This window comes from Hyperolius riggenbachi, chromosome 5, assembly GCF_040937935.1.
Source record: "Hyperolius riggenbachi isolate aHypRig1 chromosome 5, aHypRig1.pri, whole genome shotgun sequence".
Lineage (NCBI taxonomy): Eukaryota > Metazoa > Chordata > Amphibia > Anura > Hyperoliidae > Hyperolius > Hyperolius riggenbachi.
Genome location: NC_090650.1, coordinates 39,948,634 through 39,973,043, shown reverse-complemented (window position 1 = coordinate 39,973,043; position 24,410 = coordinate 39,948,634). Strand labels below are relative to the sequence as shown.

Sequence of the window (24,410 nt, the reverse complement as noted above, 5' to 3'; positions counted from 1 at the left end):
AGAACGCCTCCGGAGCGCCCTCTAGTGGGCTTTCATGCAGCCAACTTTCAGTTGGCTGCATGAAATAGTTTTTTTTTAATTTAAAAAAAACCCTCCCGCAGCCTCCCTGGCGATCTTTTCAGAACGCCAGGGTGTGTAGCGCCGCCACTGCTTAGCAGACCAATGGGGTTCCTTTTGATTTGAAGGAACCCCATTGGTCTGCTAAGGACCAATGGGGCTCCTTGGAGCCAAAATACAAAGATGCTTCTCAGAGCTCTGAGCTATATAGCTCAGAGCTCTGTCGGGAATGTGTGCAGCGCAGACGCATTTAAAAGACATTTTCGCCCTTGAAACTTAAAAATCGATTTTCTCAAAAACTATAAGGTCTTTTTGAAAAAAAAAATTTCCTCTTATTCCCACTGATCCCCTTAATATACCCTGGGAATTTGGTGTTCCTAAACTTTAAGCAGGCTTTGCTATTAACCGTTAAAGTCGGCGGGTTTTAAAATGTTTACATTTTTCCTTTGAAACTTTAACATCGATTTTCTCAAAAACTATAAGGTCTTTTTGAAAAAAAAAATTTCCTCTTATTCCTCCTGATCTCCTTAAAGAGAACCTGTACTGAGTAAAATTATTTAAAATAAACACATGAGGTAACTTCAAATGAACATTACATAGTTGTCTTGCCATCAGTTCTTCTCAGAAGCTCACCATTTTCTTCTTTTGTTTCAAAGTTTTTATTGAAATTTTACATTTTAACAAGGGGAAGAAAAGACAATGGTACATCACATAAACTGTAATAAACAGAACATGGTGACATTGTGTAATGGCAAACGATAGCACAATGGAAACCGATAAAACAGGAAATGCTTAAGGTGGCGTGGTGTGTACCCCAGAGGGCAATGCCCAGCTATCTGGGGTATGTCATACATTGCAAAAATAGGGAGACCCGGTGTAAGACCGGGACACATTGAGACCTCTTGGGGCTCGTCGTCCAGCGATAGACGAGCCACCTAGGAAAAAAGAGGTCGCAGATGATGGCACTGCAGATAAGTCAGGAAGAAGGATGGAAGGGGAAGGAGAGAAGATGAAAGAAGAAGAAGGAAGAAATAAAAGAGAACAAGAAGGAGAAAGAGGGTAATCTTGCCCTATAGCCTCCTCAGTAGAGAACTATCCATGGCTGAGTGTTCCAGTTGGATCCAGGGGTCCCATATGCGCTCAAATTTTTTAAGGGTATCTTTTAGGATGCTAGTTAATTTTTCATTGATCATGAAAAAATTGAGTCTAGATCTTACTTCGCTAATAGTAACCAATGGTTTCTTCCAATTAGCAGCAATAGACATAATGGCTGCTAAAAAGACGAACGAAGCTAATTTATTTTGGGGCGTGGTCAGTGATTCCACTTTCTCCTGTAGAAGAGCCTGCCAAGGGTCCTTAGGGATGGTTTTGTGAAACATAGACGAGAGTAACCGGTAAACTTGGCACCAGAATCTAGTGAGCCGTGGGCAGGTCCACCATATGTGTAGCATGTCTCCCACAGTCCTGCAACCACGGAGCTCACCATTTTCTTCTGACAATGATCCCTTCCAGTTCTGACAACATTTTGTCAGAACTGAAATATATCAGTTGCTCTCAGTTATATATCAGTTGCTGTCAGTTACATCTGAGAGGAGAACTGATGTGTCCATGTTTCCCTATGGCTCAAGTGGGCGATGTTACAGTTTAACTGTGTGCTGACCAGGAAGCTGTTATGGTGTAATGGCCATTTTCAAAATGGAGGACAGAGAATTCCCTTGATCACAGTGGACAAACAGGACGCAGGAGAGGAGAAAGAGATTGAGGAGTAGACTACATGGGAGGTACGTATGACCTGTGTATGTTGATTTTCACTTTTAATTTTCAGTACAGGTTTTCTTTAATATATTCTCCAAATTTGAGGCTCTTAGCATTTAAGGGGGCTTTGCTATTAACCCTTAAAGTCGGCGGCTACCTAACATTGATACATGCGTCAACTTTTCCGCTTCGGGAGCATGACCATATGCATTAATTTCGTAATACCCGTTGCAATGCGAAAATTACGCGAAAATTACGCTTACGCGAAATTTCGCGAAATCCTTCTTCATTACGATTATGTACTTACGGCCATAAACGTAATTACACTAATTACGCGAAATTTCGCGAAATCGTAATTACTCCATTACGCTCATCTCTATCAAGCTTAACTCCCAGTCCTACTGCCAGTTTCTGGTAGACACCTTCTTCAAGCAGTGGTACAGGAAGAAGTCTGCATCCTTCAAGAAAAACATGATTTTCATGCAGGACAATGCTCCATCACACGCATCCAAGTACTCCACAGCGTGGCTGGCAAGAAAGGGTATAAAAGAAGAAAAACTAATGACATGGCCTCCTTGTTCACCTGATCTGAACACCATTGAGAACCTGTGGTCCATCATAAAATGTGAGATTTACAAGGAGGAAAAACAGTACACCTCTCTGAACAGTGTCTGGGAGGCTGTGGTTTCTGCTGCACGCAATGTCGATGGTGAACAGATCAAAACACTGACAGAATCCATGGATGGCAGGCTTTTGAGTGTCCTTGCAAAGAAAGGTGGCTATATTGGTGACGGATTTGTTTTTGTTTTGTATTTGAATGTCAGAAATGTATATTTGTGAATGTTGAGATGTTATATTGGTTTCACTGGTAAAAATAAATAATTGAAATGGGTATATATTTGTTTTTCGTTAAGTTGCCTAATAATTATGCACAGTAATAGTCACCTGCACACACAGATATCCCCCTAAAATAGCTAAAACTAAAAACAATCTAAAAACTACTTTCAAAAATATTCAGCTTTGATATTAATGAGTTTTTTGGGTTCATTGAGAACATGGTTGTTTAATAATAAAATTATTCCTCAAAAATACAACTTGCCTAATAATTCTGCACTCCCTGTATGGCTTGCTTGGTAGTTGGAAACAGCCGTTATTTCTCACAATGCAACAAGGTTTACACAGTAAACGGTTAAGACTACTGGTCATGACATCACACTGTGGGAGGGGTCTCACCACAATATCAGCCATACAGAACCCCCCGATCTATTCGAGAAAAGGTAACGATTTCTCGTGGGAAAGGGGGTATCAGCTACTGATTTGGATTAAGTTCAATCCTGGATTCAAGTTCCTCTTTAACCTCTCTGTGACTGCCTAACGCCAATTGGCAGCCGCTGAGTGGCTCTGCTCTTCCTCCACGACGCCATGTGGTGTCATATCACGAGGAGCGAGATTTGATGGGAGCTCGTGCTTGCACAAGCGTGAGCTCTCTTCTCTGTAAACAGAGGCACACAGCAATCAGCCTGCCAATGACTGATCAGCGCTGACAGGCTTTTTTTCCCTGCAAAAGCATCTAAACATTTATATAGCGCTATGCAGCGCTGTACAGAGTAACGTCTTGTCACTTAACTGTCCCTCTGATGGGCTCACAATCTAATCCCTACTATAGGCCTCTGCCTATGAATGTATAGTGTAGTGCATGTATCGTAGCGTAGGGCCAATTTAGGGGGGGGGGGGGATCCAATCTTTTTTAATTTAAAAAAAATTGCTGCACGTTAAGTGAAAGTACTGCATGCTGTGCGTTATACAAGTTATTAGCTGCGTTGGACTGTTTGCACATGCTCAGTAATGACTTGGAAGCATACTTTTCATTGCCTGTATTTTATACTGTATCTGTTGTATGCGTTGGTAACGCTGCATTGCGACTTTTTGGGCACGTTGCATTGTAAGTTTGCATTGCGACTTAAACGTCGCATCAAACCACAACGTCTCACTGTGAATCTAGCCTAAGGCTTCTTCCAGCTGGATGGCAAAATGGTGAGCTTAATGCTTTGTGTAGCTGCCCAATCGCTAGATGTGAGCGCTGCAGTATAATGCAACTGAATAGGAGCGTTTTTAACCAAACGTGCATCAGTGTGTGACATGCAGTGCAGTTCCTGTCCAGTAAAAAAGAATGACAAAAGTGACAGGTATGGGCAACTGCTCAGATGTACATTCATGAGAAGATCGCACACAGCCAGGGGCGGCGCCAGGGGGGGGTGCTGAAGCACCCCCTAAAATTCTCCAAGCACCCTATTAGCACCCCCTGGCGTGAACTGACTTTCGGCGTCTAATAGACGCCGTGGTCAGTGCACCGGCAGCAGCAGCCTGCAGCTCCGGCAGTGGCAGAGCAGGGCTACGGGAAAATGGCGTCCGAAGCCCTGCTCTGGAGACTTCGAGTCTGCAGTGCAGGGCTTCGGGCGCCATTTTTCCGTAGCCCTGCTCAGCGCAGGAGTTTCAGTTGCTGGCTGCAGAGGATCGTGGGAGCTGTGTGCCTGACGGAGGCCAGGCGGGACAGGAGTTCCTCAGGTGAGTAAATGTTTTATTTTTCTATAATTTACAGGCAGCCAGCCAGGTGTATGTTCTGAGCAACTCTGCTACATGACTGAAGTGTTTTCTGGCCAGGTCTGCCTGCCACGTGATTGTACGTATTTCTAGTCAAATCTGCTGACATTATTGCATGTATTACTATTTCTAGTCAAATCTGCCAACATGATTGCATGTATTTTCTGGTCAAATCTGCTGACATTATTGCACGTATTTTCTGGGCAAATCTGCCGACATGATTGAAAGTGTTTTTTGGTCAAATCTGCCGACAGGACTGAACGTATTTTCTGGGCAAAACTGCCGACAGGATTGAACGTATTTTCTGGGCAAATCTGCCGACAGGATTGAACGTATTTTCTGGTCAAATCTACCACATAATTGAAAGTGTTTTTTGGTCAAATCTGCCGACAGGAGTGAATGTATTTTCTGGGCAAATCTGCCGACAGGACTGAACATGTTTTCTGGTCAAATCTGCCACATGATTTAGGCCTGGTGCACACCAAAACCCGCTAGCAGATCCGCAAAATGCTAGCAGATTTTGAAACGCTTTTTCTTCTTTTTCTGTAGCGTTTCAGCTAGCGTTTTGCGGTTTTGTGTAGCGGTTTTGGTGTAGTAGATTTCATATATTGTTACAGTAAAGCTGTTACTGAACAGCTTCTGTAACAAAACCGCCTGGCAAACCGCTCTGAACAGGCGTTTTTCAGAGCGGTTTGCGTTTTTTCCTATACTTAACATTGAGGCAGAAACACATCCGCAATCCAAAAAATGCCTCACCCCGGGAGGATTCGTTTCTCCAAAACGCCTCCCGCTCTGGTGTGAACCACCCCATTGAGATACATTGACCAAGCGTATCCGCAGCCGCAAGCGGCTGCAGAAACGCTGAAAAAGCCGCTCGGTGTGCACCAGCCCATAAAGTGTTTTTTGGTCAAATCTACTGACAAGATTAAACATATTTTCTGGGTAAATCTGCTTACATTACGTGTATTTTCTTGAGAAAACCTGCACAATTATGTGGATTTTCTGGGGAAAGGGTCACCAAAACTTGGGCCCACTGTCTTTTTGTTGCACTTTTAAATGGAACCCGAGGTGAGAATAATATTGAGGCTGCCATATTTATCTCCTTTTAAGCAATACCAGGTGTCTGGCTGCTGTGCTGGTCCTCTGCCTCTAATTCTTTCAACCATAGACCCTGAACAAGCATGCAGCAGGTCAGGGGTTTCTGACAATATTGTCAGAACTGACAAGATTAGCTGCATGCTTATTTCTGGTGTAATTCAGTTCCCTACTGCAGCCAAATAGATCAGCAGGGCTGCCAGGCAACTACTATTGTGTAAAAGGAAATAAATATGGCAGCCTCCATATCACGGTCACCTCGGGTTCACTTTAAATTACAGTTAGCTCCGCCCTCATCCGGTCATGGCCACTCACATTTTTGCTGCGGCGCACTTAGCGTGCCGCAGGTCATCAGCTACCCCGGAAATTGGTCCAGCACCTGCATAGCACCCCCTAAAAAAAATTCCTGGAGCCGCCACTACACACAGCATTGATAGTGTGCTCCTCTGTCCACTTTTCTGTGCAGCTCGGATGATACTGTAGCATTGCAGCCATGCACAAGCAAGTCCCAGATGACAGGCAATTCCCTCAGTAATCAGGCAGCAGCTTGTACAGGAAGCATAGATATCACTGGCTGGTGCTTTTAAGGTAATCCACACAGGTCCAGAGCAGTGTGCAGGTAGGCTACATGTGGCTGCCGGCCTACCCACCGACCACGACTCATGGGTCTCCGTAAGGCATGCCCCACCCACTTTCCACTATAGCTGCCCTGACACAGAAAACTGAAAGGGACAAAAAACAGGATTTACTATAACAGAAGTTCTATTATATCAGGGTTTACTACACCGGGCGTTACTATAATATACTTATAATGGGGCTTGGCTGTGACCTGGACATTTAGTTTACTATATCAGAGTTTACTAAAACAAGACTGTACTGTAATAAAATATTGTATAGCTTGGCTTTAGAAAAAAGACAAAACCCACTGTTTAGTTTATTACTGGACACTTATTCGCTTAAGATATTTTAAGAAGCGATCGGGGAAAAAATTGCGGTACTGCAGCAAAGTAAAGGGCGCCATTTCCTGGAATAGAGCTATAAATCAGAGCTTTGCTGTACTAATAAACACGCTATACAGAGAGGCAGCGGGGCTGTGAATTGTATTTATATTCTTCCTTTATTATAAGTGTTCAGACTTGGTGTGCCTTCTGACATCACTGAGAATTACAAACACTGCAAAACTATGTCACAGGCCTCACATATCAACCAACCGCCTGCAGGAGAGCTTCTATCCCTCGCATACCTATGAAATAGGCACCGTAAGATTTGGGCGCAGGGTAAAGCCGATATACTGCTTACCCGGCTCCTGCACAAGTCCCAGTGGCATTAATTACTATTCCTCCTCCAGGCCACCATGGATAGTGGGGGAAAAGATGTAGTTCGGCTTCCAGCTATTGCTGGCAGCCAGATTACAGTGTTTTTGAAGTAATTTGTGGTCTGTTTTTTGACAGCACCCAAATTACTCACAGAGCGCCGCTATAGTTGTAATTCATATTACGGGCAATGGTGGCGCCAGCTGTGCCCAAATCTCCTGCGTTGTTTTTACAGCTCTCGCTATTCCTCTCCCAGCAGCCAATCAGATTCTCCATCCTAAGAATAAAGTACGGTTGCCTCAGCTGGAGATTATGTGTGTTTCAAAAGGTTTTTTATTTTGTGATTTTTCTCTATAGGTTTGCTATAAAATTAACAGAAATCAGAGAAAAAGGCTTTCAGCATTTTCAGAGACTTTCATAAGCTCTGCAAGTTTCGGTTCTCTTTCTGGTTGCTGATGAAGCCATCTGCAAGTCTCCAGTCACAAGTATTAAAACCCATTTCAGCATTTTTCTTTTCTAGCTATCCCCTTCCTCCACACACCCAATTTACTGTATACCCCCACCTTTCAAGTTCCACACTCCATTATAAAGGCTTCCAACTTCAGAGTTACCCCATCACCACCCTACTTCATTACCCCACCTACAAATCAGCTTCAACATTGTCCTGACTTCTCCTCCCATGACCCCCTGTGTCATGTCCCAGGAATCCCTGCACTCCCCACTTCTACATCCCTTGCAGAAATTACACCCTCCACCCTGTACAATATGCCGGAGAAGAGGTCCATTATTAAAAACTAGCCATATAAGCACTATGCCGCTGCCCCAGATGTCATGGGAAGGCTGGATGCATGCATCAACATAACATTGTTGCTGGAATTCCAGAGGTCCACCGAGCAAAAATGGTGGGTGTTCATTCCATTTCTACTTAGGTAGAGAGGAAGTGTGCAACATTTGTAGAAAATGTACGTGGGTTTTAGATTAAAAAAAAAAGGCACTAGTCTAGTCTAGGACCTAGGTGACCCAGCAGGAAACCTTACAGGGAACAGCTCTCAAATCCCGGCACCCTCTACAGCACGAAGCATTGTGATCAGCCAAATAGTGTGGGTGTAGTTTACCACAAACTATTTGACACACCCAAAAGTTTGAGAGGGTGCTGTCCACCAATTAATGTTAGTGGAATTTCCCTATGATAGACTTTCTCAAGCAGGGTTCCTGGAACGCCAGAGTTCCTGGAGGACATAGAAGAAGAAACAAAGAATGGAGACTGTTACAATCATAATAAGTGTTTAGCAACAGTCACTTTCAAAGACCCCACCTACTATAAAATAAATCCCTCCACTAATATAGGGGTTCTGAGAGATTGAAAAGTGGATTGAAGGGTTCCTCCAGGGTATAAAGGTTGAATTTTTCTTTTGGGTCCTGTAAACTAGACTAGGACCAAAAAATATCCCTGAACCCATATGAGATGACCAGGCCAAAGCGTTCCAGGGGTGCAAGAGCACATTTTGGCTTTGCGTGTAATTGTTACGTTCTGCTTGCCATTCATTCATCAGTACAAAGTCTCAGCATGTGGGAATTTTTCTTTTTCACTCCTTAACAGAATTAATCTTGTAAAATCAATAATATTATACAAATCATGCAGCATGTTTTGGCATACATTTCCATAATTCTTTTTACAGAAGTAGCAACCCTGATTTCCCCTTTAAAGGGACTCCGAGCAGTGTAGAAACTATGGAAAGATGCACATCATTTTAAAGCTCTCTTTCTCCTCTTTCCAATGATATATAAACCGTCACCCTACGCCTTTTAGTTTTCGCTATTTTCGCGATTGAAATTGCCGCGGCCACGATTTCGATCGCGAAAATAGAGAAAACTAAAAGGCGTAGGGCAACGATTTAGGTGTCGTCAGAAAGAGGAGAAAGAGAGCTTTAAAATGATATCCATCTTTCCATAGTTACATTGTATTACACAGGGCGACTTTTTGTCAAAGTCAGCAGCTGCATTCAGCAGAATGGAGCTGCTGACACTGGGTAAAGTGTCGCCCTGTGTAATACAATATAACTATGGCTTGATGGATATCATTTTAAAGCTCTCTTTCTCCTCTTTCTGATGACACCTAAATCGTTGCCCTACGCCTTTTAGTTTTCTCTATTTTCGCGATCGAAATCGCGGCCGCGGCAATTTCAATCGCGAAAATAGCGAAAACTAAATGACGTAGGGTGGTGGTTTATATATCATTGGAAAGAGGAGAAAGAGAGCTTTAAAATGATATGCATCTTTCCATAGTTTTTGCACTGCTCGGAGTCCCTTTAAATAAGGTGGAGGAAGGGAGGGGAGGAAGCAGGGCTAAATGTAAACTCACCACCACACAAAGACCTAATGATCTTGCAGGCATGGATTTCAAAGACTTTAGGTCAGGGGGTGTAAAAACTCAAATACAAAGTGGGCCACAATTGCACACTGGGACCTAGTTGCAGGCCAACCTCAATGTCTACTCGCCACCTTCCTCCCTTATAAAGTTCCCAGGTTTCTAATGAATCCCCGAACAACCCCTATATAGTTCCCTGGTGTATAGTAGTCCTCCCTCCCCTATACAGTTCCCTGGTGTCTTTCCTATACAGTTCCCCTAGTCTTTAGTGCTTTCACCCTACCTCCTCCATATGGCTTCCCGGGTATTATAGTGTTCACCTCCAATATAGCTTCCCTGGTGGTCTAGAGTGGGACAAACATAATGCAAAGTGGGGAAACCAATATGGGGCCAAATGTAATGGCTCTGAGGGCCAGATTTGGCCCACAGGCTGGAGTGTGACATGTATACTTTAGGGTGAAGCATTTGGCCTTTCATTTTCCGGTATATATTTATCTTAATTGGGTTACAAATGGGAACCTGCCAAATCCTGATACAAAAAACCTAAGGAACACCAGAACTGACATGTCTTGGGCTGTAAATGGGGCGGTGATCGACTTGCAAAGGACATCTTCTAAGACTGCCTTGTTCAGCAACACAACACAGAATAATGAACTCAGTATATGTAAACAGTTACATGAGCCATATACTCATAAAATACAGTTACCTAAAAAGAAACTATTAGCACTATAACTACTTGCATTGCTTGCTACCACGCTAGACTGTGTTTGTTTGCGTAACCACAGGTGGAGGCGTTCCCCTCCATGGCCCAGAGTTTCTGCCAGAGGAAATGTACCAGCTCCTTAAACAGGTAAGCAACAGGGGTCCACACCATTTTGACATATCATAAATTTACTGTAAAATGTTACATAAAAAGAACTGAGGGGCCACAACGGACACTGTCGTGGCCCGTTGTGGGCAGGAAGCCCAAAACAGCTTCTGAACTAGGCAACTTGAGAAAAGGCAGGAGCCCGAAATAGTGCCTGAACTTGGCAACTTGAGAAAGGGCAGGAGCCCGAAACAGGGTCTGAACTGGGCAACTTTATAAAGGGCAGGAGCCCGAAACAGCATCTGTCATGTCCCTACAGTTCTTTCTACATAACATTTTACAATAAACATAAGATACTTTGTATCAAGGTGGCGTGGGCTCCTATTGCTTATCGATCTGAAAGTTCCGGTGATAACCTAGGAAGTAATCCCTTGCTAGAGAGGTATCTACAGTGGCGCAGGTATGGCATGTGGCATGGGCGCCTTGTACTGGAGGGGCGCTGCACCATAATATATCTGGTGTTATTTTATTTAGGGGATATGTTCAGGCTGGCCTATTGCCATACTTCTGTCTTACAGGCCATGCTTCACATCAACTTGGACACAACCAATTCCACCAAACGACTGCACCTTTAATTCTTTGGATGGTGCCCCCTTTCTCTTCCCCAGGGCAGATTTCAGCATCAGCCATAGGTACAGTTTTCCTTAGATACACTTCGTACCCCTTACCCCATTGTGGGGTAGCTGGGAGAGTGCGTTTCCATTTGAGCTATTATCCATCTACTCAAGCAAGCATTGAAGGACATGTAAAGGTAAAAAGGCTCCATGAAATATTTCAGACTAAACTCTTTCAGGTCGCATCGCCACATTTTTTAAACAAGAAATTTTATAAAGGTGGTGTGACATCAAAAGGCAACGCTTGCACACTGCGAAGAACTGAACAGCGATTTGTTTCATACTCACAGCTGGTCCTGTAGCTCTACAATGATGTACTCTAGCTGTTCTTTCTCCAGCTTGTGGTTCAGATCAATATCTTTAATCCTCTGCAGTAATAACTTGTTCTGAGATACTGAGTCAGCAAGCTGAACCTCCCGGAGGCGAACCAACTCTTCAAGATAACCCTAAAACAGCAAAAGGCCAGAGTCATCCTTCTACTTCCATTCATAGGAATTACAAGTGAAGTGTGGTTCAGTGTTAGTGGAGGAGCAGAAATGCAGACATCAAACCAACAAACATTGATTCCAGTAATACCTTTAGGGATTGATTCATTAAGCAGCGCTGCTAAAGCAGCGCAGCTTATTGACAGGAGTGCGAGCTCAGCGCATGCTATGCTGCGGTAGCTTCCTCCAATCCGAAGCTAAGCCGCGATCCAGGAAGTGCTTAGCTTCGGATTGGAGGAAGCTAGCGGAGGAGGGGAGTGGCGGTGGAGCCATGTAATGGGGGAGGCAATGCAGAGGAGCAGTGATTAACAAGCTGGCAGGTAAACAGAAGGCTAGCGACAATCAGATTGTTGCTGGCCTGTCGATATTTTTCAGGTGGGACAGCAGAACCCAGGGGGACTGGCGGCAGCAGCAGGACACAGAGGCATGTCATTGTGCACAGAATATGCCTCTGTGTCTTATTAAGATTTAAAAAATCCACCTCGAGTTTTCTTTAAAGCCACTGGACCTGCCGGGCTCAGGGCGGGTTCAGTGCAGTGGATGTTACTCAGAAGGAACGTGAGGTAGTTAGCAGTACACGCTATGCTGCACTACCATGCGCATAACTCGCGCTCCTGTCATTAAAGAGCAACTGAAGCAAGAGGGATATGGAGGCTGCCATATTTATTTCCTTTTAAGCAATACCAGTTGCTTGGCTGTCCTGCTGATCAGCTGTGTCTAATACTTTTAGCCATAGCCCCTGAACAAGCATGCAGCAGATGAGGCGTTTCTGACATTATTGTCAGATCTTTGATTGTTATGTCTAAAATAAAGTATATATATTTTTTCACGGATCTTTGAGGCCTCTAGTAGCTATTTTGTCTATTGTGGTTTTAAGATTATTGTCATATCTGACAAGATTAGCGGCATGCTTGTTTCTGGTGTTATTCAGACACTATTGCAGCCAAATAGATCAGCAGGGCTGCCAGGCAACTGGTATTGTTTAAAAAGAAATAAATATGGCTTTAGCAGCGTAGCTTAATGAATCAACACATTCATGACGAAATATACATGGTATTTTGCAAGCATTCAAAAATGAGTTTCTTCTTCAGGCATTAGGCCCGGTTCACATTAGCGTTCCAGGTCCGGCTTCCCCGGACCTGGAACGCTCCGTACACAGCGGATGGTGAATGGATACATTGTTAATCAATGTATCCATTCACACTCGTGCGACCGCCCAGATCCGGATCCGATCCGGGAACGCAGCCCGGGGACGATCCGGCTTTTTTCCAACTTGCTGCATTTTTGCCGTACGTCCCGGTGCGGCTGCGGACCCGGGCCGGATCCTGACCCGAACATGCGGCCATGCTGTGCAATGAGAAACGGATGTTTCTCATCACACTGGCAATAGGACCAGATGCTTCCAGCACCGGTCCTATGCCACTTGGGGGGCCCGGACTACACGCCGGTATCCCCCATGCTTGCAGTGCCTTTCCGGCACTGCAATGTATCTAGTTCCGGCTACTTTATAGTAGCCGGAACTGATACATGCATCCAGCGCAACTTGTGGCCACCGCAGAGACCCGTACGGTCTCTTTGCGGCCCCCGGACACTTGCGGACACAAACCGTAAGTGTGAACGGAGCCTTATACAGAACTGGGTCAGAACAGTACAACAGTGTAATGTAACATAGTATGACAACACCTCTGAGATCAGTGTGCACAACATTCTCAATGGATTCACCACAGCTCTGCTGGGAGTGCATATGATGAGTATAGTACTACTGTGTAACGTAGTCACCAAACCCAATTTTAACATATCAAATTAAATGATTTCATGAGCAAAGGGAGTGCATACATTTGCATACAAAATGTGCATAAACCTGCATCAACGCAGAATTATTTGTATCTCATTGACTATCCCCTATTAGTGACACAACTACACATCAGGCTTTATTCTTACAGGAGAGATGTCATTTATTATACATAAAAGATTCCTGTGTACACACATCATATATACAGTCACAACCAGATAGGTATATCTGACTTTAAAAATCCAGTGACTGCTTTATTGCATGGATTTATTTTTTGTTTTTTTGTTTGTTTTTTTCATTGCAGACTAAGCACAGCTACTACTGTATATATAAGTTATTTATGACTATTATCTGAGAAATAGATCATTGTATTATATTTTCATATTTTCTCTTGTACATTACAGTACAGTTTAAATTCATTAGGAGTCGGTGCAATTTTGCCCCGGCTCCGACTCCAGGTACATAAAATTACTCAGACTCCTCGACTCCGACTCCACAGTTCTGGTCATTATTACCATATTTTCACTACAGTTCCGCTTTACATCTTTTCCAGTTTCTGTAATTACTAGAATACTTGCAGTTCTCCCTGAGGGAAAACTTTTTTTTTTTTTTGCTTTATAATCATATGAAATTCTGCTTTTGATAATTAAAAAAAAAAATCGATCCTTTCAGATCCATATATAACAAGGATTTCATCAACCACTATGGTCGATTCCTCGCGTTGTTTTATGAGCAGATATTAAAAACAACTATCCCAAAGCTTTGTTGTCAGCACCATGGCTAGCAGGGATGGTCTATGAGATGCAAATAATTCCAAGCTGGTGCAGGGTTATGTAAATGTTGTATGCAAATGTATTCAACCAAAAATGAACGAATCGAATCACACCAAGGCGGAATTCAAGTGGTGCATTTTTATGCTGCATAAATTTGCATGCAAAATTAGCAGAATCCTGCATCCACTCAATTATTTGCAGCTCGCTGATCACCCCTAATGGCAGCTCCGTATTGTACATGCGCAGTACAGAGCTGCCCGTCTTCGGGAGCACTTGGGGACACTAGTATACTAGGGTAGTGGCTGGATAGTGTACTGGTTAAGGGCTATGCCTTTGACATGGGAGACCAGGGTTCGAATTCTGGCTAGGTCAAGTACCTATTCAGTAAGGAGTTCAAGGCAAGACTCCCTAACACTGCAGGGTGGCCTCCTGAGCGCGTCCCAGTGGCTGCAGCTCTTGAGCGCTTTGAGTCCGACAGGAGAAAAGCGCTATATAAATGTTCAGATTATTATTATTATTATTAGTGCTTCTGAAGCTTTCCGGAGGGGACAGCGAGGGAACGAGAACACCAAGAGGGGACAGGGAATTCTTAAAGGACAATTGAAGTGAGAAGAATATGGAGGCTGCCATATTTATTTCCTTTTAATACCAATTGCCGGGCAGCCCAGCTGGACTATTTAGCTGCAGTATTGTCTGAATCACACCAGAAACAAGCATGCAGTTAATCTTGTCAGATCTGACATTAATGTCAGAAACACCTGAACTGCTGCAGGCTAGTTCAGGGGCTATGACTAAAAGGATTCCAGGCAGATGATCAGCAGGGCAGCCAGGCAACTGGTATTGCTTAAAAGGAAATACATGTGTCAGCCTCCATATCCCTTCGCTTCAGTTGTTCTGTAACAGAATTAGTATTATTATTTCGTATTTACATAGCACTTACATCTTTCTTACTAAAATGCCATGTAAAAAAGAAGTTTACCTTCTTAAAACAGAAGGTATTTGTGATAATTGAGGTTGAAGTTAGCATTTGAGGTCACTGGCGCACGGAAGGGGGTATTCCGGGTGTACGGAATACCCCCCTGCACCGAGACCGGAAGTGGTATTTCCCATTGGCGACCTCCACTGAATCCGAGCAGCGGCAGCTGCAGATGGTATAGCGCAGCTGCCGCCTGCTCGTGTGTGCGGCGAGGAGGTCGCTCTCTCTGACGAGCGGTGGGGGGCCCCGGACCGCGGCGCAGAATACATTACCTGTCTCGGCGGCGGCCGGCGGTGATGGCGTCCCACTGATCTCCATGGCTACGGTATGACTCTGAAGACGTGACGTCACCGCGCCACGCATCCAGCCGCAGCGGGCGCGCTCCTTCCCCTGATTGGACTGACTAGTCTTCCGTAGTGATGCTGGATGAGCTCGGGCGGTCTCTCCCCTCAGGCAAGTGCAGCCAGGGCTCACTTAGGAGGCAGGGCCGGCGCCGGGGGGGGGATGTTTGGAAGCCAGCCATTCTGGCTACATATACTGGGCATATACCCCTGCTTCATATACTGGACAAATATACCCCTGCTTCATATACTGGGGACATATACCTCTGCTTCATATACTGGGGACATATACCTCTGCTTCATATACTGGGGACATATACCTCTGCTTCATATACTGGGGACATATACCTCTGCTTCATATACTGGGGACATATACGTCTGCTTCAACTGGGCACATATACCCCTGCTTCATAACTGGGCACATATACCTCTGCTTCATATACTGGGGACATATACCTCTGCTTCATATACTGGGGACATATACCTCTGCTTCATATACTGGGGACATATACCTCTGCTTCATATACTGGGCACATATACGTCTGCTTCAACTGGGCACATATACCCCTGCTTCATATCTGGGCACATAATATACCCCTGCTTCATAACTGGGCACATATACCCCTGCTTCATATACTGGGCACATATACCTCTGCTTCATATACTGGGCACATATACCTCTGCTTCATATACTGGGCACATAAACCCCTGCTTCATATACTGGGCACATATACCCCTGCTTCATATACTGGGCACATATACCCCTGCTTCATATACTGGGCACATATACCCCTGCCTCATATACTGGGCACATATTATACCGACAACATACTGGGCACATATACCCCTGCCTACATATACTGGGACATATTATACCCCTGCCTACATATACTGGGACATAGTATACCCCTGGTTACATATACTGGGCACATATACCCCTGGCTACATATACTGGGCACATATACCCCTGCCTACATATACTGGGGGCATATACCCCTGGCTACATATACTGGGACATATACCCCCTGACTTCATATACTGGGGACATATACCTCTTGCTACATATGCTGGGCACATATATCCCTGGCTACATATACTGGGCACATATACCCCTGCCTACATATACAGGGGACATATACCTATCTAATCTATACTGGGGACATATACCTATCTAATCTATACTGAGGGACATATACCTATCTAATCTATACTGGGGACATATACCTTTCTAATCTATACCTATCTAACCTATACTGGGGGCAACTATATGGGCTACCTATACTGGGGGGGGGGGACCTATAGCTGGCTACCTATACTGCGGGCACCTATATCTGTCTCCACGTTGGGGGCGCATCTTACGCCCTTGCCCTGGGTGAAATGTAGCCTAGAAACTGCTCGTATTTGGCTCCACCCACACCATGTTTTGGTCACGCCCACACACCGCTTTCAGGAATCCCCCCCTTGGAAATCCTGAATTTGCCCCTGGAGGTCTCCCACAATGCATTACTGCTGAATAAGCAAATCATCTCTTGTAGCTCACCATGAGCTTGCTGGATACTCTAACTCTGGGTGTTTCACGTCCTACCCCACAGAGCCATATTAATCCATGCCATGCACTGATGAGGATCAATCAGTCCGAAACAGTCTGTATGCATGTTGGATTAGTGTGGCTCTGTAATATAGCTTGCACATCATTGCATTCCAACAGATCTGGAGGTGTGTTTAGCTTACAAGGACATCAAAGAGATGATTTGCATATTCAGCAGTGATGCATTGTGGGAGACCTCAGTCCAACCTGAATGATCGCAAATACCTTCTGCTTTAAAGCGGAACTGTAGATACAAAATAAACACATTGTTTCACTTACCTGGGGCTTCCCCAAGCCCCCAGCAGCTGTCCTGTCCATCGCCAGTCCTCCACGAGTCTCCGTTCCCCTGCCGCCGCTCCGTCCCGTACCTCGACAGCGCAGCCCTGCCAAGCATATCCTTTCTTTGCGTTCCCCTCTGCAATAGCGGGGAACAGGAAGAAAGGATACGCATGTCCAGAGCCACGCAGGCGCAGTGGCCCGGCGGAGAAACCGAAAGTAGCTGGCGGCGGGCGAACGGAGGCTCGTGGAGGACTGGTGCAGGACAGGAGAGCTGCTGGGGGCTTGGGGAAGCCCCAGGTAAGTGAAACAATGTGTTTATTTTCTATCTACAGTTCCGCTTTAAGAAGGCAAACTTCTATTTTCCCCCCAACAAATACAGGTCTTACAATTAAAAAGAAAAAAAAAAAAAAAAGAAAAAAGATAACCAATTTTAATTGCTTTACTTATAAAAAAAAAAAACAACTTTAATTCAATTACTTATAAAAAAAATGAAAAAGCTTGTTCTTAACTAAACCACCATTCTTACTTAAAAATTAAGCAAAAGGATTTATTGTCTGGACTCTAATGTACTCGACCTTTCATTTTCACGCTATTAGAGTGCACCAGAACGCTTGCACAGGACAGAAGTAAAACCTAGAAAAATTCACCCTGTATTTATTTAGAGAGTTTAGCCTGCCTAATTCCCCCTCATCCGTGGCTGATCACAAGTTGTAATTTGATCCACTAGCTGTCTCAGCTGACTGCCACGGCAGAGAGCTAATTGGTACAGTTAACAAAATGTCTGCTTCAATCAAAGCAGGAAGTAGACACACTGCAGATTTAATGCAAGATTTGTAACTGCCATAACAAAGAAATGTTTTTTTTAAAGGTTAATATACTGTTGCTTAACGAGGAAGTTCTGAGTTCAGGTCTGCTTTAAGAACAAAACAAAAATCAGTATGCGCTCCTCTCCCGCAAACAGAATGAAATCACGGCAGTGCAATTAACACTCTGCCTGAAGTATTTGCTGGAAACATCACAGGAAACTAATTAGATCCAACAAACAAGCCAAACATGACACTTCTGGGAGGCGTCCGCGTGCGGTATGGAGGCTCGCCTGCCGCGCACACACACATACCCGTACATCACGGAAAATACTATCTGCACAGCCAGCGGCGTCCTGATGACGTCTGTTGCCTCCCAATGGGTTAAAGCGGAATCGATCATTTTTCTTCTACTCCCCAATTACTCCATGGATCATAACATGATTAGCTAATCAATCGGATTGGGTATATGAGAGATCTAGTTCATGCTCGTGGTTTTTCTTTTTTTTTCATTGAGTACAATGTATAATAATCTGCAATGTATGCGCACAAACCATTTTTGCATTATTCGTTTTTATTACATGGCTGACTGTGTTAGCAAAGCCGACCTTGCTGCGACGACGTCAAATTAATCTGACGTGGAAGAACAGGAAACTCCTCCCCCATCTGATCATCACCCACATCAAGTAGTTATAAAGGAATAGCAAGGGAACGTATAGAAATAAGGGGGTACCTGGCCTGACCCTCTCACTTCCTATAGATTGTTGAGCTGATCGTTGACTTTACGAAGTGATCTTTCACCCAGGTCATCCCTACTTCAGCCTGCTCCCATCACGCCGACGGCTTCGGCCATTTCCACCAGGAGGTGGAGATAGACCGAAGCCTACGGCCTGATGGGAAAACTCTTTTTTTCCCTCGGCTGTCAGTCTCTTGAACTCCCTATACATATTTCTCCCCCCTTTCGCTCCCTAAAGAGACTCTGTAACACAAAAAAACCCATCCCCTGTGGGGTACTTACCCTGGGAGAGGGAAGCCTCTGAATCCTTCCCCATCCTCTGTGGTCCCACGATGGCAGCACCCTCCCCCCCTCCCCGCCCCCGAATCCACAGCCGACAAGTTGGCACAGGCAAAGTAACGCCTGTAATATTTACCTTTCCCAGCTCCAGCGCAGGCGTGGCTCCCCGATGGGTTCAGGCGGAAAAAGCCGTCCCCAGTCAGGTCCACTCTACTGCGCAGGCAACTGCGACTGGAGGCGGAAAGGTAAATATTTACATGCCCACCATTCAGGGGCATCTAGCGCTGCCACCGCGGGAAAAACAAGGATGGAGGAGCCTCGTTAGAATGCAGAGGCTTCCCCCTCCCGAGGTAAGTACCCCACAGGGAACTTTTTTCGCTACAGATTCTCTGCAAGCTGAGTCCTGAGCTGTTTTTATCGGACAACTTCCCATTCTGATGGTAACAAGAAGCAAGGAGACCAAGGCAGGAGCCAGCCTGGTATTTAAAAATATATTTATTATGGAAAGTATAGAAGTTTAGTGTAAAAAGAACTCTTTGCCTTGCTAATGCATGCAAATTTCCTATCACAGGCATTAAAATAACGGAGAGGCTAAACTAGGGATTTAAAAAGGGATGCAGCTAATACAAAATAGAACAACAAAAAATAACAATTCCAACCCAGCCATAATTGAAGAGACAATTGTAGTGGGCAATCCGAAGGGTTTTGCATAAAAGCGAGCTATTGTTTGTCTGCATTTCCCATGATTCAGTGCGTGTGTGGTCCGGTCTTATCAGGAAGCAGGCAGGGAGCTGGCGGTGGCTTCAGCAGCCCCAGTTTCCTATTACAACAACCTCAGTGCTGCTTATCAGTAAGCCCATAGACTGGCTTCATTGCTGCCACTCATAAGCTGGAACATTCTAAGCTTAATGTACTGAAAAAAAGATTGTGTAAAGAGGATTTTGCGCTTGAAAGTATTACAGAGCGCAGGAACATCTATCCCACATCCATTCTCCCCAGCCACATTCAGGTTCTTATTGAGAGGCTCTGTTATGCAACTATTATCTCAGCCAATAATAAGAATACAATAAGACTACACTATAGGCCAGGATCTTACCCCCAGAGTGCACAGGGTGCTCGTATCGCTTACATTAATAATCAATACAGGCCTATTTATAAAACCTGGACAACAACAAAATACTGCCATAATTGTACTTCTCTTCCCATTAAAAGTGGGATTATACTCTGAAAACTAAAATGTAACTACTTCAACTACACAACTTTAATTACATAAAAGAACATTTGAACATTTGAAAGCATTCCCACACATTCCCTGTGTGTAAAAATGTTTATTTTCACTGCAGAGAGAAGGAGATCCTTCCTTCCCTCCAGTCATCAGCAAAAGTAATCATTGCCGGCTGAAGCTCCCTGTGCATGTGTCTTCACTGTTCCCCCTCCTTTTCTGCTGAAGTGACTAAACTGTTGCCAGGAGGATGTTTCTGTTTAGCAGAAGGAGGTGGGGCAGAGTGAAGACACATTCCTCAGAGAGCTTCAGCCAGCAATGATTCTACTTCCCTCTGAAGTAAAAAGAAAGGTTTTTACACAATGGGAATGTATGGGAATGCTTTTAAATATTCTTTTATGTAGTCAAAAGTAGTTACTGAAATTTTTGGTTGTGAGAATATTCAGAAAAGATTTGGGAACCAGCTCCCATGACAGTCCAGGCACACTTTAAATTTCTAGCACCTTGATTTTAGCAAAACATGGGATTACTGCACACAGTATCTGCCGACATTACCTTTTGTTCCAGCGCCAGCCGATATTTCTGCTCCACCCTCTTGCATTTATTGTACCAGCTACTCTCATCCATGATGAACGGAGGACCGATATTCTCCGGGGTGCTGCTCTCGCTGCCGCTGCTCCCCAACGTCCGCAGCTCTTCCTCATCACTGCTGATACTGTCAGAGCTGAGGAACAAGAAACAGAAAAAAACATTGTTAAAAGTAACACATTTCAGATTACAGCCAGTTTGCAACATTTTTTAAATTGAACCTGAGGTGAAAATAAATTGATGAGATAAACAATTGCATCCATCCTCCTACTCCTAGATTTTTTAGATTTTAAATGTTAAATGTTTTATTTCATGTTTAAAAACTGAGAAGGTAGATTTTAACGTTTTATTGTCTCTGCTCAATGACACAATCTCCCGTGTCCTGGAGCTAAAATAAATGACTTTTTACCTTTTTTTAAATTTATCTCCTGGTCTCAAAAAGTTGTTTTCTGCCAGGAAATATAGTGTTATGGCTGTAATTCCTTATCATTGAGGGTTATGCTACAGTCTGACTTGGTCTAGACTGGAGAGAAACTGTCACTTGCATATCTGAATGTTTAACTCTTTCAGGCAGAAAAAGAAAAAAAAGAAGAAACACAACCTAGTTTTATATATATACTTGGCACTGTACATGCATATGATAAACATGTCACCTCCAGTATACTATAAACTGGAATGGAAAGGAAGGCACATGAAAGTCAGTCTAGTCAGCATAAATCCATGCTTGACAACATAAACCTAATTCTCATGAGCAGGACCGCCAACAATGAAAAAGGAAAAAAGGCCTGATCTCACCTTTGTGTAAACTTGAGGTAAGGGGTGTAGTCTATGACCGCTGGGAAACTCCCGTCAAGACCCTCTCCTTTAAGGCAAAAACTAGGGGAAAATGCAACCACGGTTAGCACTGGGGTTCAGTACACTACAGTCACACATATTACACATCACAGTGATTTTGTATTTACATTTCCACAGCACTTTACATAGTCATGTCACTAACTGTCCCTCATGAACACACACACACACACACACACACACACACACACACGTCTTACACACAACTAGGGATGCTCACCGCGTTTCGCGGAATTCATTTTTCCCCGATTCCGGACAGAATTTGGCGATTCCGTTCCGTTGCATCGGAACGGAATTGCCTTAGCTATATAGCGGATATTCCGCGGAATGATGCGTAATTCCGGCAGAATGCGAAATTTTGTTAGCCAATCACAAGGAAGCCCCTAGAAGTATAAAGTGAAAACAACAGGATTTCTTCATGAAAAATCGGAATTTCTGCACCAATCAGAGGCTTACAAAAACCACCCAAACAGATTTCTGCATGAAAATCGGAATTATTTCAGCACCAATTACAGTGTTAACAAAAACCAATCAATCCTATGTTAGCAACCAGCTCCCTAGCTATCTCACCTATCCCACCATTTTGTATAGGTCCCAAAGCTTACACGACACCTCCTGCGGCGCCAAAACCACCGCCATGGGACCACCGCCAGGTACCAAAGCTTATGCGACACCTCCTGCGGCGCAAAACCACCGCCATGGGACCACCTCCAGGTACCAAAGCTTATGCGACACCTCCTGCGGCGCCAAAACTACCGCCATGGAACCACCGCCAGGTCCCAAAGCTTACGCGACACCTCCTGCAGCGCATAAACCATCGCCATAGGACCACCGCCAGGTCCCATAGCTTACGCGACACCTCCTGCGGCGCCAAAACCACTGCCATGGAACCACCGTCAGGTCCCATAGCTTACGCGACACCTCCTGCGGCGCAAAAACCACCGCCATGGAACCACCTCCAGGTCCCAAAGCTTACGCGACACCTCCTGCAGCGCATAAACCACCGCCATTGGACCACCGCCAGGTCCCATAGCTTACGCGACACCTCCTGCGGCACCAAAACCACCGCCATGGAACCACCGTCAGGTCCCATAGCTTACGCGACACCTCCTGCGGCGCAAAAACCACCGCCATGGGATCACCGCCAGGTACCAAAGCTTATGCGACACCTCCTGCGGCGCCAAAACTACCGCCATGGAACCACCTCCAGGTCCCAAAGCTTACGCGACACCTCCTGGGGCGCCAAAACCACCGCCATGGAACCACCGCCAGGTCCCATAGCTTACGCGACACCTCCGGCGGCGCCAAAATGACCGCCATGGGACCACCGCCAAGTCCCATAGCTTACACGACACCTCCTGCGGTGCCAAAATGACCACCATGGGACCACGCTAGGTCCCATGGCATAAGCGACACCTCCTGCGGCGCAAAAACCACCGCCATGGGACCACCGCTAGGTACCAAAGCTTATGCGACACCTCCTGCAGCACCAAAACTACCGCCATGGAACCACCGTCAGGTCCCATAGCTTACGCGACACCTCCTGTGGCGCAAAAACCACCGCCATGGGACCACCGCCAGGTACCAAAGCTTATGCGACAACTCCTGCGGCGCCAAAACTACCGCCATGGAACCACCCCCAGGTCCCAAAGCTTACGCGACACCTCCTGCAGCGCATAAACCACCGCCATGGGACCACCGCCAGGTCCCATAGCTTACACGACGCCTCCTGCGGTGCCAAAATGACCACCATGGGACCACCGCAAGGTCCCATGGCGTAAGCGACACCTCCTGTGGTGCCAAAATGACCGCCATGGGACCACCGCAAGGTCCCATGGCATAAGCGACACCTCCTGCGGCGCCAAAACCACCGCCATGGGACCACCGCTAGGTCCCATGGCTTAAGCGACACCTCTTGTGGTGCCAAAATGACCGCCATGGGACCACCGCTAGGTCCCATGGCTTAAGTGACACCTCTTGTGGTGCCAAAATGACCACCATGGGACCACCGCTAGGTCCCATGGCTTAAGCAACACTTCCTGCGGTGCCAAAATGACCGCCATGTGACCACTGCTAGGTCCCATGGCTTAAGCGACACCTTCTGCGGTGCCAAAATGACCGCCATGTGACCACCGCTAGGTCCCATTGCTTAAGCGACACCTCCTGCTGCAAAAAGAAAAAAATTAAAAAAAATAATAATAAAATGACCCGGGGAACAGCCACTAGGTCCCATGGGCTACCATTTACCATAAACAAGGTTTCATTTGCGATTACTTAAATTTTTCTGCCGGAATACATAATTCAGCGGAAATTCGGAAAATTCAGCGGAAATGTAATGGCGACGGAATTTAGCGGTGGTGGAACTGAATTTGCTCATTCCAATCATCCCTACACACAACCCTGCTGACATGAGAATGACTTGCCAGTACAAACACACATACCGTATATCACTCTTCAGTGGATAAGGCCCACCCCCCAATGTCTTACCCTATCCTCCATGCAGAGCAAATCTTGGAAACATGTCCCTGCTGCAGAGCACACATTGGAAGTGTGCTGGTAGCCATAGCTACCTCTCCTCGCTCCAGTCCTTTTAATATTCATTGCAGCCAAATGACTCCCCACGTTGCATAGTAGCGCAGCGGAGCAATGTAATATGTAGGGAGAAGTTAGAGGTTGGCATGACTCAATGACTCAACGTTGGGGACATGCAGTGGATGTAGATGGACTGCAAGTACACCTCTTCTTACGATCTTCTTCAGCGGGCTCAAGCTGTAGAGTTTGATAACCTGGAAGCTACCTGGCAGCCTCCATAGAAGAGCTGTTTGGCGCGAAACGGCTGTCAGGCATCCAGTGCCCAGCACCCACCACCACCCATGCCTCTTCTCACATAATATGTGCATCACCAATTACAGCTTTTCTCGATGTTGTACTTTTTGCACTTATTGATGTTTCAGCAAATAAATTGAACATTCGCAGCAGTGCCAGCTTTTCTTCTCTCTTTATTCGCAGTGTAATATGTGCCCGT

The 24,410-nt window shown here is 45.2% G+C and overlaps 1 protein-coding gene across 2 annotated transcripts in view; it reads right to left on the bottom strand.

Moving 5' to 3' along the window:
* Window positions 1-24,410, bottom strand: part of RUNDC3B (RUN domain containing 3B) — a 237,546-nt gene that overhangs the window by 62,875 nt on the left and 150,261 nt on the right. For both annotated transcript variants that reach the window (XM_068238567.1, XM_068238568.1), the window contains exons 6-8: window positions 21,329-21,409; window positions 20,501-20,669; window positions 10,960-11,117 (exon numbers count right to left, since the gene is read on the bottom strand). In XM_068238567.1, coding sequence (XP_068094668.1) covers window positions 10,960-11,117; window positions 20,501-20,669; window positions 21,329-21,409 — 408 coding nt within the window. The remainder of the gene's footprint in view (window positions 1-10,959; window positions 11,118-20,500; window positions 20,670-21,328; window positions 21,410-24,410) is intronic.